This window comes from Toxotes jaculatrix, chromosome 3 (genome assembly GCF_017976425.1).
Source record: "Toxotes jaculatrix isolate fToxJac2 chromosome 3, fToxJac2.pri, whole genome shotgun sequence".
NCBI classification, from domain to species: domain Eukaryota; kingdom Metazoa; phylum Chordata; class Actinopteri; family Toxotidae; genus Toxotes; species Toxotes jaculatrix.
The window spans coordinates 30,667,465-30,679,626 of record NC_054396.1 but is presented as its reverse complement, the minus strand read 5'-3'; the positions used below and the strand labels follow the sequence as shown (position 1 = coordinate 30,679,626).

General features: G+C 49.3%; 1 protein-coding gene across 3 annotated transcripts in view; it reads left to right on the top strand.

Moving 5' to 3' along the window:
- The window catches only part of pik3c2b (phosphatidylinositol-4-phosphate 3-kinase, catalytic subunit type 2 beta), a 28,583-nt gene that overhangs the window by 8,155 nt on the left and 8,266 nt on the right, over positions 1–12,162 (top strand). For all 3 annotated transcript variants that reach the window (XM_041034051.1, XM_041034052.1, XM_041034050.1), the window contains exons 5-21: positions 59–219; positions 434–554; positions 4,003–4,114; positions 4,731–4,810; positions 5,839–5,902; positions 6,106–6,252; positions 6,345–6,378; positions 6,689–6,884; positions 8,444–8,566; positions 8,684–8,851; positions 9,160–9,274; positions 9,681–9,823; positions 9,927–10,115; positions 10,192–10,285; positions 10,635–10,729; positions 10,996–11,176; positions 11,556–11,663. In XM_041034051.1, coding sequence (XP_040889985.1) covers positions 59–219; positions 434–554; positions 4,003–4,114; positions 4,731–4,810; positions 5,839–5,902; positions 6,106–6,252; positions 6,345–6,378; positions 6,689–6,884; positions 8,444–8,566; positions 8,684–8,851; positions 9,160–9,274; positions 9,681–9,823; positions 9,927–10,115; positions 10,192–10,285; positions 10,635–10,729; positions 10,996–11,176; positions 11,556–11,663 — 2,131 coding nt within the window. The remainder of the gene's footprint in view (positions 1–58; positions 220–433; positions 555–4,002; positions 4,115–4,730; positions 4,811–5,838; positions 5,903–6,105; positions 6,253–6,344; positions 6,379–6,688; positions 6,885–8,443; positions 8,567–8,683; positions 8,852–9,159; positions 9,275–9,680; positions 9,824–9,926; positions 10,116–10,191; positions 10,286–10,634; positions 10,730–10,995; positions 11,177–11,555; positions 11,664–12,162) is intronic.

The following is a 12,162-nucleotide window of genomic DNA, read 5'->3' as shown; positions in this document are numbered from 1 at the left end:
AGCCTCCATGAGGGGAACGTGAAAATGTCTCAGGAAATCTCTTGCGTTCCCTTTTCAGTTTACGCTCGGCGTACCCGTGCAGCGACCGGTCGAAGAACGCTGGCTTCGTTTGGTCGCCTTCCGTCGGCCATGAGGAGCTTCATCAGGGTCTGGGTGTCAGTGTGAAGGTCACCGTCATCAGCGAACACTTCCGAGAACCGCTCACCTTTACCTGTGATGGTAAGACACTGGGAGGGTCTGACTGTAGGTGTGTCACACTCAGGTGTTTCAGCCCCACCCACAGATACACTTCATGTGTGTGTGTGTGTGTGTGTCCGTGTGTGTGTGTGTGTGTGTGTCCGTGTGTGTGTGTGTGTGTGTGTGTGTGTCCGTGTGTGTACGTGTGTGTGTGTGTGTGGTGTTTCTGATAATAAACTCCCTCTCTCTCTGTGAGGTTCGTCCACGGTGGATCTGCTGATCTATCAGACTCTGTGCTACGCTCAGGACGACCTGGATCACCTGGATGTGGACGATTACCTGCTGAAGGTCTGCGGACACAACGAGTTCTTCAACAAGTAAGAACCTTAAAACTCAAACCTCCAGAGTCCTGAGCTGAGCCTGGTCTGAGCAGAGCTCAGGCTCAGCTGTTCACACTGTGTGTGTGTGTGTGAGCTGCTGTCTGCAGGTTCATGCTTTATTGAAGCGTCTCTGCTTCATTTAGTTTGGATCACCTGGCTCTGACTGTCCGTGGCTGCAGCTGTCTCTCACACAGAGACTCCTCACACTTTACAGAGTGTTGCAGGACACTGAGCTGTCCTCAGAGAATTCCTCCTCTGTCCCTTCCAGTCTTTGTCCTGTTAGACAGAACATTCAGATGTATCATGGAGCCCTTATTATTTGATGGATGGGTACAGATGACATGTTTTGTCAGTCGGTTGCTGTTGTTGTCGTCTCGTCTCGTATCTGTGACTCAGAGTGCAGCTCTGATGGAAACCCCCCTCTGTGCCTGTGGTTTGTCTGTTTTTATTTTTCTAACCTGAACGACAGATTTCTTCATTTCAGTGCAAAGTCAGTGTGTTTGGTGACGTGTAAACCAAACTGCTGGAGAAGCTGCTGGACACACCGTACGGCCGTGTTCACGTGGTGAACTGTAAAATTAGAAAATGAATGGAGTTTGGGAGTTTTTTGCTCATAAAGCTGATTTTATGAGTAAAGTCAGGGTAGATGTAGTGTTTACTGTGTGTGTGCTGTCCTCTGAGGGACATCTCCTGCTCAGAGGTCATCCGTCTTCTGATGAACATTAGCAAAAAGAAAATCTGTTGAAACTCCAGCAAGAAATGAACATACAAGAATTCCTGAACATCAACGGTTTCATGCTGCAGCCAGTGTCTTCACAGCAGAGTTCTGATGTCCTCTAATGTCCTCTCACTAACTGTCCACTCACACACACAGAGTTTAGTTCAGCAGGTGTAGTGGCTCGTCCCTAATCAGAAGGTCAGTGGTTCCATCCACAGCTCATGAGATTCGATGGTAGTAATCAGAGTGAAGGAGGGATTTCTGTTGTTAACACACTCGCCTGACTTCAAATGTTCAGAAGATTCATCGTGAGATAAATAGTTTGTGAATCTTTTCTAAAAACATCGTCCTTTGCTCTGTGATCTGCTTCTTATTTGATAAATAAAAAGTCTGTTTAGAAGCGTGCCTGGTGTTAGACAGACAAATAAATAAATAAATGAATGAATGAATGAATGAATGAATAAATAAATATTCTAGCCAAACCAGTCAGATGAGTTGGCAGTAATTTTCCCTGAGCAGCGCCTGCAGGCTTCCTCTCAGGCTGCAGGTAGTTTATTTATTTTATTTATTTATTTGTTTATTTAACAGGGACAATGCATAGCTCTCAGCCATGCCAGAGTTAGCTACCAGCTAATTTTCATCTGTAGTCCCTGAGCAGGAACAATAAACACTGAGTATTAAGACAAAACACTACAGTCCAAGATAAGAAAATACATACATAAGAATACAACAAATATTAGAATACTGTCACTGAAACAGCCTTCTCAAACAACAACGGGTCAACAAACAATAACAATCAGACAGCAACAATAACAGTTTCACACAGCAATAAAATCACAATGTTAAAATTACAAATCAGTGGATTATGAACCAATAGAATTTATGGCACCAGTGAGGGTGCTTATCTCTCTGATCTCGCTTGGTACTGAGTTCCAATAATTAGTGGCTTTGACAGAAAAAGCTGATCTGCCAAACTCAGTACGTCTGTGCTGTACTACACAGTGAGCTCTGCTGGTCGTCCTGGTTGTTCTTCTATTGTCTGGGCGCAGTGATATGAACTCCTTTAATGGAGGAGCAGCCAGATCATGTACTATTTTGTACAGTAAACTAACATTGGCAAGGAATACAAAATTATCAAAGGTCAGAAGTTTATGCTTTTGGACAATATTACAATGATGATAACTTGATGGCTTTTTGTCTAGTACCTTAAGAGTTTGCTTATAAAGTGTTTGCAATTGAGTGAGTGTTGTTTTTCCAGATTGTGACCAGCTTGTGATGCAGTATGCAATATGTGAGAAAATCATTGAGTGCATATATAGTTTGGCGGCATCTAAGGGGAGCTGATTTCGGATGTGTCTAAAGTTTCTTAAGTTAAATTTAACAGTGTTACACACTTACTTCTACCTGTCAGAGACTTGAGCAGAAGTCACGCTGAGACTCAGATCAACATGTTTGTCTCGGCTGGACAGTCAGGAGACAGAGTTTAGAGAGAATGAAGTGTTAAACCAAACTGAAACTGTAGTAGGAAGAGGACAAGCCCCACCCACGGGGGATGGGTGGGGCTTGTCGTTCTAATGAAACCAGTCAGCTGCACCGGCCGTGAAACACTAGAATAATAAAATAACAGTAAAGCTGATTTGTGGTGTGTGGTTCAGACTCATAATAACAGAGTGCAGCTGAGCTGTGGCTGCTGCTAAACCAGCACACACACACACACGTTTGTCTTTCTGCACTTCTGAGGACCCTCAGCGACATACTGCATTCTCAGGCCCTCAGCCCCAAAATGTCCTCACAATGATGGCAATACAGTCACAGTTCCACACACACCAGCTGCAGCTGATAAATGGCTCCCCAGAGAAGAGCTGCTGTACTGTACACTGTGTTTGTGTGTGTGGGAGTGTGTGTGCGTCCGTCCGGTTAGTGGAAGTGTGTTTCAGCCTGATAACCTGTAGCTGAGAGGACGACTGAACTTCCTGCAGTGAAACAATAACTGTGAAACACAGTTTATTATCTGATTCAGCAGCAAACAGCTCTGATAGTGTAGCTCATGTGTTTCTGTCCAACACTTCATCTGTGCATTATGGTGGCCTGTAAGGACAAAACCGTCCTCCTTCTCAGACTCCTGAGTCAGATCTGAACCCAGACCTGAAACACATGACTTCACTTCCTGAGGATATCATTATCTCTGACGTCCTTCCAAAATAAACCTCCGGAAACCCACACAGAAAAAAAGAAGCTGCAGAACTTCATAGAGAATCCTGCTGTTTTTAAGTTTCCCTCAGTGTCACAGTGATCCAGTGAGAGGAGTCTGGTCCTCCATGGTTCACTGCAGAGAGGAGCTGATCACAGCTGGTTCAGCTGCTGTCACTGGGAGAGTTGGACTGAATGTGAACAGATATAAGCAAAAGAACTGGAGCTCAAAGAAAACTGCAGAACCTCCCTGAAGCTGCGATTCCACAGACCATGTGAGGAGCTTTTCCAGGGTCTTGGTCTCCTGATGATGTTTGTTCTCCTGTGGTCACGTTAGGCCTCGGTGGGCACCTGGGGGGGTGGGGGGGTGGGGGGCTGGGGGGGCAGGTTCAGTTTGAATGGAGTCTTGAACACTGTTTTCTGTCTCTGGGTTTCAGGTTCAGATTCAGAGAACTTTATTATAACCTTCTGTCTGTCTGTCTCTCTGTCTCTGCCTGTCCCTCTGTCTGCCTGTCTCTCTCTCTGTCTGTCTCTCAGCTCTCAGACTCTTGCTGGTCTTGAGTTTGTTCAACAGTGTCTGAAGTTTGACTGGGACGTCCGGCTGTTTCTCACCAAGAGATCAGCCATCAACACAGAGCTGGCCCGCATGGTGTGAACACACACACAGACACACACACACACACGGACACACACACACACAGACACACACACACACACGGGAGCACAAACATAAACACAGCTGAACACAAACAGGAAGTGTGAATATACACATCAGTAACACACAGAGCGGTAACACACAGGTGTTATTGTCAGGTGTCATCAGTTCAAATACACACACATCAGTCTTACACCCTGAAGGATCAGACATATTGTTGGTTGCTGTCTTTCCAAACAGTGACGCCTGTGTTCTAGTGTTTGTGGTGAAGCTTTGTCGGCTCCTGGTTAACGGCAGGAAACGGAAAGTTTCAGCTGTCACTCACACGTTTTGTCCCGTGTGTAGAGTAAAAAGATCCAAACCTGTGTGAAGTCTGACACCTGCAGGTGAAAAGCAGGTACTGAGAAGGCCTCCTGCTATTGGCTGGTCTTTGGTACCATATGATGTCACTACCTTGCATCAAAGACCAGCCAACAGCACAAAGCCAGTTCAGTAATGTGTCTTTCATCATTAGCTGTTAGAATTGTTGATTTTTAAACAGGAGTCTGGTACAGGACAGAGTGGAAACACGGGCTTGTTAAGTTGGCTTTTAAAATCTTTTTATTGGTAGAAAGAAGACGATGAGACGGCGTCTACCATGAACCACAGCATCCTGCTGCAGGAGCGACCAATCAAACAGACCGTCACCAGGTGAGGGGCGGGGCCTGTGTCTTGATGCTCCATTCGATTGGCTGTGATGTGAATTTTATGTAGCTGTGGGTGAATGATTATCTAAAAGCTCTAAAATGAACCGTGGTGTTCCTCAAGGTTCAGTTTTTGGTCCTACGCTTTTTAGCCTTTACACGCTGCCGCAGGAAACAGGAAGCACAGCATCGGCTTCCACAGCCACGCTGACGACACACAGCTTTACACTGACCCAGGGTCAGCTGAGACAGAGCCTTTAAAAGCTCAGAGTCACCTGTGACTCAGGTCTCAGCTTCACGTTAGAAACATGATTAAATGCTTTTTACTGGCAGCGGTTGCTCTGTCAGACCAGCTGACCACTGCAGCGCTCTGCTCTGTGTTCGGTCAGCTACAGCTGCTGACACAGTGCACTTATTCTGAAGGCTCTACATTCACTTCCTGTCTGCTTCAGGACTGATTCTAACGTCCCTCTGTTGGATTGAAGCTCTTGATGGTCTTGGTTCTTCCTGTTTATCAGATGTTTGGATCCTATGAACCCTGCAGAACCCTCAGGTGTTCAGGCTCCAGAGCTGCCTCTTCAGTTTGGCTTTTCACTGACGTTTATTTGTCCGTTACTTCACACATTTTAGTTTATCACCTGGTTTATCTTTTTGTTTATGTTTTTGTTTTCTGGTTTTATTCACTTTAGCCGATTTTTCTCATAAATCTTATTTTCTTTCCTCTGAGTTTTGATTTTTCACGCTGCCTCTGGTGTTTGCTCTTTGACAGTGTTTCCTCAGTTCCTGTTTTTATTGTGTGTGAGTGTGTGTGTGTGTATGTGTGTGTGTCTGTGTGTGCGTGTGTGAGTAGAGCTACAGTGTTTGGAAAGTGCTACACACTCAGTCTGATTGATTGATTGATTGATGTTCAGCATAAATACATCAATAAATCAATTCACTGAATTTAAGGCAGACAAAAAAGCTAATGACTCATTTTGTGTTTTTCGGTCCCTGTCTCTGTCCCTGTCCCTGTCCCTGTTCCGGTCATGTGATCAGGGAGGCTCTGACTCTGCTGTTGGACACCTTCCATAATGAAGCTGAGTCCTTCCTTCTGTCAGAGGTAACACACACACACACACACTTATGAGGACCTCCATCAACATAATGACGCCCTTAAACCCAAACACACTTCCTGTTGAACCTGTCCACGTCAGCAGGAGACTCAGAGACAGGTCTGAGGTCTCAGCCTGCGCTTTGAGAAGGTGATGACAGGACGACACGTCCTCACTTCTTCTTCTTCTTCTTCTTCTCTCCCGTTTGAAGGTGGAGCTACCTCTGCACGTTGAGCGTCTCGTCCAATCAGTGAAGGCGCTCTGCAGCTCGTTAGCTGCCATGGAAACTCCTGATGTGACCGCTGCCCTCAGCCAGCTCCCAGCATGCCCCTGTCGCCTGCAGCCCAAAGTCCTGAAGGTGAGAGACGAAGTGTTTTCTGAAGCATTGAGCAGCTGTCCACCGTCTGGTCGTTTTCTCTTCTTCACGGTTTCCTCTGTCTGTCCTCCCAGGATGCTTCAGTGCTGGCTGTCAGAGAGAACAGAGGTGTGTACCAACAGCAACACAGATAACAGGGTTAATGTGAAGAGTCCTGTCCTGGATTGTGTCCAGGTTTGGACATGTTTGACCTGATGTCGTGATTACGATCTAATTCCACTCGAGTTTCATTTATCAGACCGATCGTTAAACAACAGTCACAAACTGTTCAGTCATGGAAAGAGCTTGAAAGTTATGGAAAAGTCATGGAGATCCCCCCCAGCAGAAAGTCGTCCCAGTGAAACGGCGCTTTCAGCCGCTCTGATTGGCTGTCAGGATGTGAACTCTAAGGTGTGAACCTGATCTCGTGTTTTCACAGAGAAAGTGGTAGAGAAGTTGACGGCAGCCATCTTGGATCTGGTGGAGCTGTACTGCAGCACTTTTAACGCCAACTTCCACACGACACCGCAGAGTCACTGCTGCACGGCGCCGGTCCAGGAGGCTGGCCTCGTCACCAATGTGCTGTCCTTCAACGTGTACGCCGCCCACAGGATCCCCATCACCTGGGCCGCCAGGTACAACAACACCAACACACACAGCACAGAGCGGCGGCGACGTCGCTTCACCATCCACCCGCAGAATACAGAGACAAACAAAGAGCGAGCCCTGTCAGCGCCCCCTGCAGGCTGCAGCAGTGATTACAGTCTCAGTGTGAACAGACTGATGATTCAGCTGCAGCTCAGATCCTGAACAAAGGCAGCTCAGACTGAGAGCTGCTCTCTGCTGCCCCTCCCCCACCAGCACACACACACACACACACACACAAAATGGGACAGGGTTTTCTTCTTACAAAGGGCTGACTGCCTGGGAACCAGACCTGACCTTTGACCTCTGAGAGGAGGCAGGGCTGGCTGCTTTGCCTGACACCTGGCTGACAGCAACACACACCATCTGTGTGTGTGTGTGTGTGTGTGTGTGAGGTGATTTGTTTCTGTGCAGGTAGAGACTCAAACACTGAAGAGAGATAAATGGACACACACACACTTCTCTGAACACGGGATCAAACTCTGTAACAAACACACTCTCATGTCTTTAAAGGGGTTTGAAGCTCAGCTCAGCTCAGCTCAGCTCAGGAGAAAACCCTCGGAGTCTGAAGGCTTCTGTCTGATGTGCTGTGACGTTTCACCCTGTAAACCACTGCCCTGTGCCTGTAGCGCCTCCTGGAGGCCGGTCTGTGAGCAGCAGCTCCTCCTCGGAGCGTGTGCTGGGCTCGTGCTCAGATGAAAGCGCCTCTGATGAACTCTCAGACTTGGCTCTGCCAGCTCACACATACTTTTCGTTTGAGTCACTCAGATGGTTCCAGTTTCCTGTGCAGCTCTGCAGAGTTCAGCCTGAGAGGATGAAGCTCAGCAGCAGGATCGGCGCCACAAACCAGAGCGTCCCTGACTGACGGAGGGAGTCACGCCGTCGGTCGACCGGCCAAATGTTGGAGCTTCCTCATTGGCCGTCGCTCTTTCAAAATGAGCTGGTGTGAACGGTTTCTGTTCCGCCAGCAGGGGGCACTCTTACAGGCAGCGTTACAACCACAGCCTGTCCAGAAGCTTCAGGGACTTTCTGGACAAACTTTAGCTTCTTGTCCAGTATTGTCCCATGAGCGTGAGGTCGGGTTTTCCCTCCACAGACACACCTGTCTATGAGTTGACCGCTCATCAGCTGACACGGACGTGAACGAGCCATCATCAGTGAATTAAAGCACTGATTTCACAGAAATGTTTCCTGTGACTGAGGCTTCAGCAGCGTTTCACTGGTGTAGCTGCTCCACGTGGAGCTGCTACACCACTTCATTTACAGGTAGAGAGTTTAGTCCACTGGTTCCCAACCTAGGGGTCGAGCCCCTCCACAGGGTCAGCAGATAAATCTGAGGGGTCGTCAGATGATTGATGGCAGAGTCAGCGTTTCCCTTCTTTGAGCCCACGACTGATTTAAATGAAGTTTAGAAGAGAAATGTCTGTGAAGGGCGAATGAAATCAGAGCTGAAACAATCAGCTGATCTGTGACACGACTGACAGGAAACTCATCTGCAGATGTTTTCACAGTGTTTGTGAGTAAAGCCGACTTCTCTCTGATTGGTCAGTTACGAGGGCTTCTTCCTGTCCTGCTCTCTGACTCATGGAGGGGTGGAGCTCTGCGCGCCGCAGCACACCAGCAAACAGTCGGTCAGCAAATACCTGTTCCACCTGGTGGTGTGGGATCAGAGGTATGTACCTGAGTCTCACCTGAGGTTTGAAATAACCTATAAAAGCAGGTGCATCTACGCTACATGGCCAGATGTTGTTGATGCATCATAGAGCTCACCGGTATGCCCCCCCCCCAGGGTGTGTTTCCCCGTGCAGATCAACCAGCTGCCCAGAGAGTCTCAGCTGACGGTCATTCTGTTTGCCAGCTCTCTGCCGCCCCCCGGAGGCGCTGACGACAAGGGGAAGCAGCGTCGCAGCATCGAGGCTCTGGGCTGGGTCACCATGCCGCTCTTCAACTTCAGACAGTGAGTCACATTTATGCTAAGCTAAGCTAACCAGCTGGTTAGCTGGTCTTCCTCCCACAGGCAGAGAAGAAGCTCCAGACTCAGTGTGAGGACGTCAGTGTGAGGACGTCTGTGTGAGGACGTCTGCGTGAGGACGTCTGTGAGCAGCTCTGCTCATCTGTCAGCTGATTGGTTTCCTGACCTGCAGCGGTCTGACCACCCACACAGACATGTTTGTGCTGCAGTGATGTAGAAGTGTACCCTGGGACGCTGTGACATCACTGTGACATGACTGATGGACCCCCCACCCCCCCCGTGTGTGTCTGCAGCGTCCTCACATGTGGCAGGAAATTACTGGGACTGTGGCCTTCGACCCCGGGGAGGAGTGGGAACGCCCGGACGAGTTCACCCAATTTCAGCCAACCAGACAGTGTGATACTGCAGGTGAGACACACACACAGACACACACACACACACACTCAGTGAAGTTGTGTGGAGGTCAGTCTAGCTCTCTGGGTCTGTGTTTCAGTGCAGTTGACTGATTCAGATTTGCATGGTTTTGCCTGATTAACACACACACACACACACAGACACACACACAGGGAGTGCACAGGACTGGAACAGCTTGTTCAGATTCTGTGTAAAACTCCACCAGTTCAGAGAAACCAGCTCTCAGACTGGTAGTGGGATCTCAGAGCGCCCTCTGCTGGAGCTCACAGTGAACTGCTGACAGTCTGAGTTCAGACAGGTGGTTACTCTCCAGGTAAACTCATTCTACAGGTTGACGAGCCAGAATGTCTCTGCGTCCCTCTGACTGGTGTCTCTCCGCCTCTCTGCCTTTTTGTCCCAGGTGGACTTCCCCACCTCCTCATTCGAGGTTCGCTTCAGTACTCCTCCTCCAGCAGACTTCTGTCCTCAGTACGACTTCTCCAGACTGGACACCATCAGTCAGATCCAGCTACAGGACGTCCTGCACAAGAAGGCCTTCTTCTGGTCAGAGACACTCAATATCACACACATTCCTGTCTTACTAGAGTGTGAGGACTTGGGTCCACTCTGAGGACACTCACTGACATAATGCAGCGTACCTGTGCAGGTTGACGGCAGAGGACAAGCGGCTGCTGTGGGAGAAGAAGGCTTTCTGTCAGTCTGAGAGTGCCGCTCTGCCTCTGGTTCTGGCCAGCGCCCCCTGTTGGGAGTGGGCCTGTCTGCCTGACATCTACGCCCTGCTGAGACAGTGGGCCTGCCTGGGTCACCTGGACGCCCTGGGACTCCTCCACGCCTCGTACGTCCCTGCTCACTGAGACTCGCCTGTCTGTCTGAAGATCTGAGCACCTGAGTGATGTCATCGTGTGTTTCAGGTTCCCGGACCAGGAGCTGAGGAGGACGGCCGTCCAGTGGATGGATTCCATCTCAGACCCAGAGCTGCTGGACTTCCTGCCTCAGCTGGTCCAGGTAACCTGAGGACAGTGTGAACACCTGCAGCAGGTGCAGATCAGAGGCAGGTGTTTCAGCCTCCCTGTTCTCTCACCTGCTCCTGTTGTAATGTTACCTGTTACCTGTAAAACGTCCTCTGTTCTGATTGGCTGATGAGCCCCAGTCTGTCCTCCACACGTTCATACGTGTTTTACACTTTTTCCAGGATGTTCCCTCGTTAATTAAAGGTCAAAGGTCATAATCCTGAATTTCGACGCCACAGTGCAGGTGTTCACCTGTTCCACATAAGAATACAGCCAAGCAGAAACTGACTGGACTTGTCTCTGTTACAGAACTGATCCTGTCTCTGTCTCTGTCTCTGTCTCAGGCTCTGAAGTACGAGTGTTACCTGGACAGCTCTCTGGTTCGATTCCTCCTACGGAGAGCCATCGGGGACATTCGCATCGCTCACTACCTCTTCTGGTGAGAGTTACTGTCAGAGGGTTTTCAGGTTGTCTCTCTTGTCTTTTCAGGTTTGGACGTTTGAGGAACCATGTTTAACGTCCTGCTTTCAGACGTCTCAGTCCTTTTCTTTATCCTGAGCAAACATCTGAGCCTGGTGCCTGCTGCAGAGACAGAGACCAGGATCTGTCTCTCAGGCTACTGAAGGACAACCTGCAGGACAGGTTCAGACCAGAACCTGGGGTAGTTAGGTTAAGTGCCGTCCTGTGTCTGTCTCTGTCTCTCAGGCTGCTGAAGGACAACCTGCAGGACAGTCAGTTCAGCGCTCGGTATCAGCACCTTCTGGCTGCTCTGCTCTGCTGCGTCGGACGAGGTCTCCGGGACGAATTTGACCGTCAGTGCTGGCTCGTCTCCATCCTCACCAAGGTGGCTCAGAAAGTGCGAGACGCTGCACCGTCCAGCAGACAGGTGGGAGGACACGGACACACCTGGATATTTACATGATGAGTTAACGGTCCTGGAAAGTTAGGTGTAGTCCTGGGGAAAGGTTTTATTGATGATGTCATAAATCCAGGATTTTCATCTGTCCTGGAAAAGTTTGGAAAAAGAAACTGTTAAATGATTTTAAGCCAAATATTTATGATGAAGACAAACAGTTACACAGATGATCATTTACTGAAGGTTCTGTCAGCTCTGAGAGAACCTCAGATCATAGAACCATCCCTGACCGGTGGGAGGGGGTTCCTGATGAAATCTGACACAGGACAGCAGATCATGAAGACGGATTCATGTCTTCATGTTCATCGTGTGACTCTCCTCAGCTGAACTAACAGTTTGCGTGTTGCAGTCTGTCCTCAGAGAAGGTCTGGAGGAGATGAAGCAGTTCTTCTCCATGAACAGCAGCTGTAGACTTCCTCTGAACCCGGCGCTGCTCGTCACCGGAATCAACATCCAGGTACAGAACACACACACACCTGGGAACACACACACACACCTGGGAACACATACACACACCTGGAAACACACACACACACACCTGCTGACTGCTCTTACTCACAGCTGTGTGTCCATTCATTCATCCTGTGGGTGGCGCTAGAGGAAAGGTCAGGAGGTCATTAGAGTCTTTAGAGCAGGAAGGAGATCAGGTGACATCTTCAGCTGTAGAGGTAGCTTCTCAGTCTGAGTCAGGCTCAGCCAAGCTCAGCCAGGTTCAGCCAGGTTCAGTCAGGCTCAGTCAGGCTCAGTCAGGCTCAGCCAGGTTCAGTCAGGCCAAGTCAAGCTCAGCCAGGTTCAGTCAGGCCCAGTCAGGCTCAGCCAGGTTCAGTCAGGCTCAGCCAGGTTCAGTCAGGCTCAGCCAGATTCAGTCAAGCTCAGCCAGGTTCAGCCAGGCCCAGCCAGGCCCAGCCAGGCCCAGCCAGGCCCAGCCAGGCTCAGCCAGGCTCATCCAGGCTCAG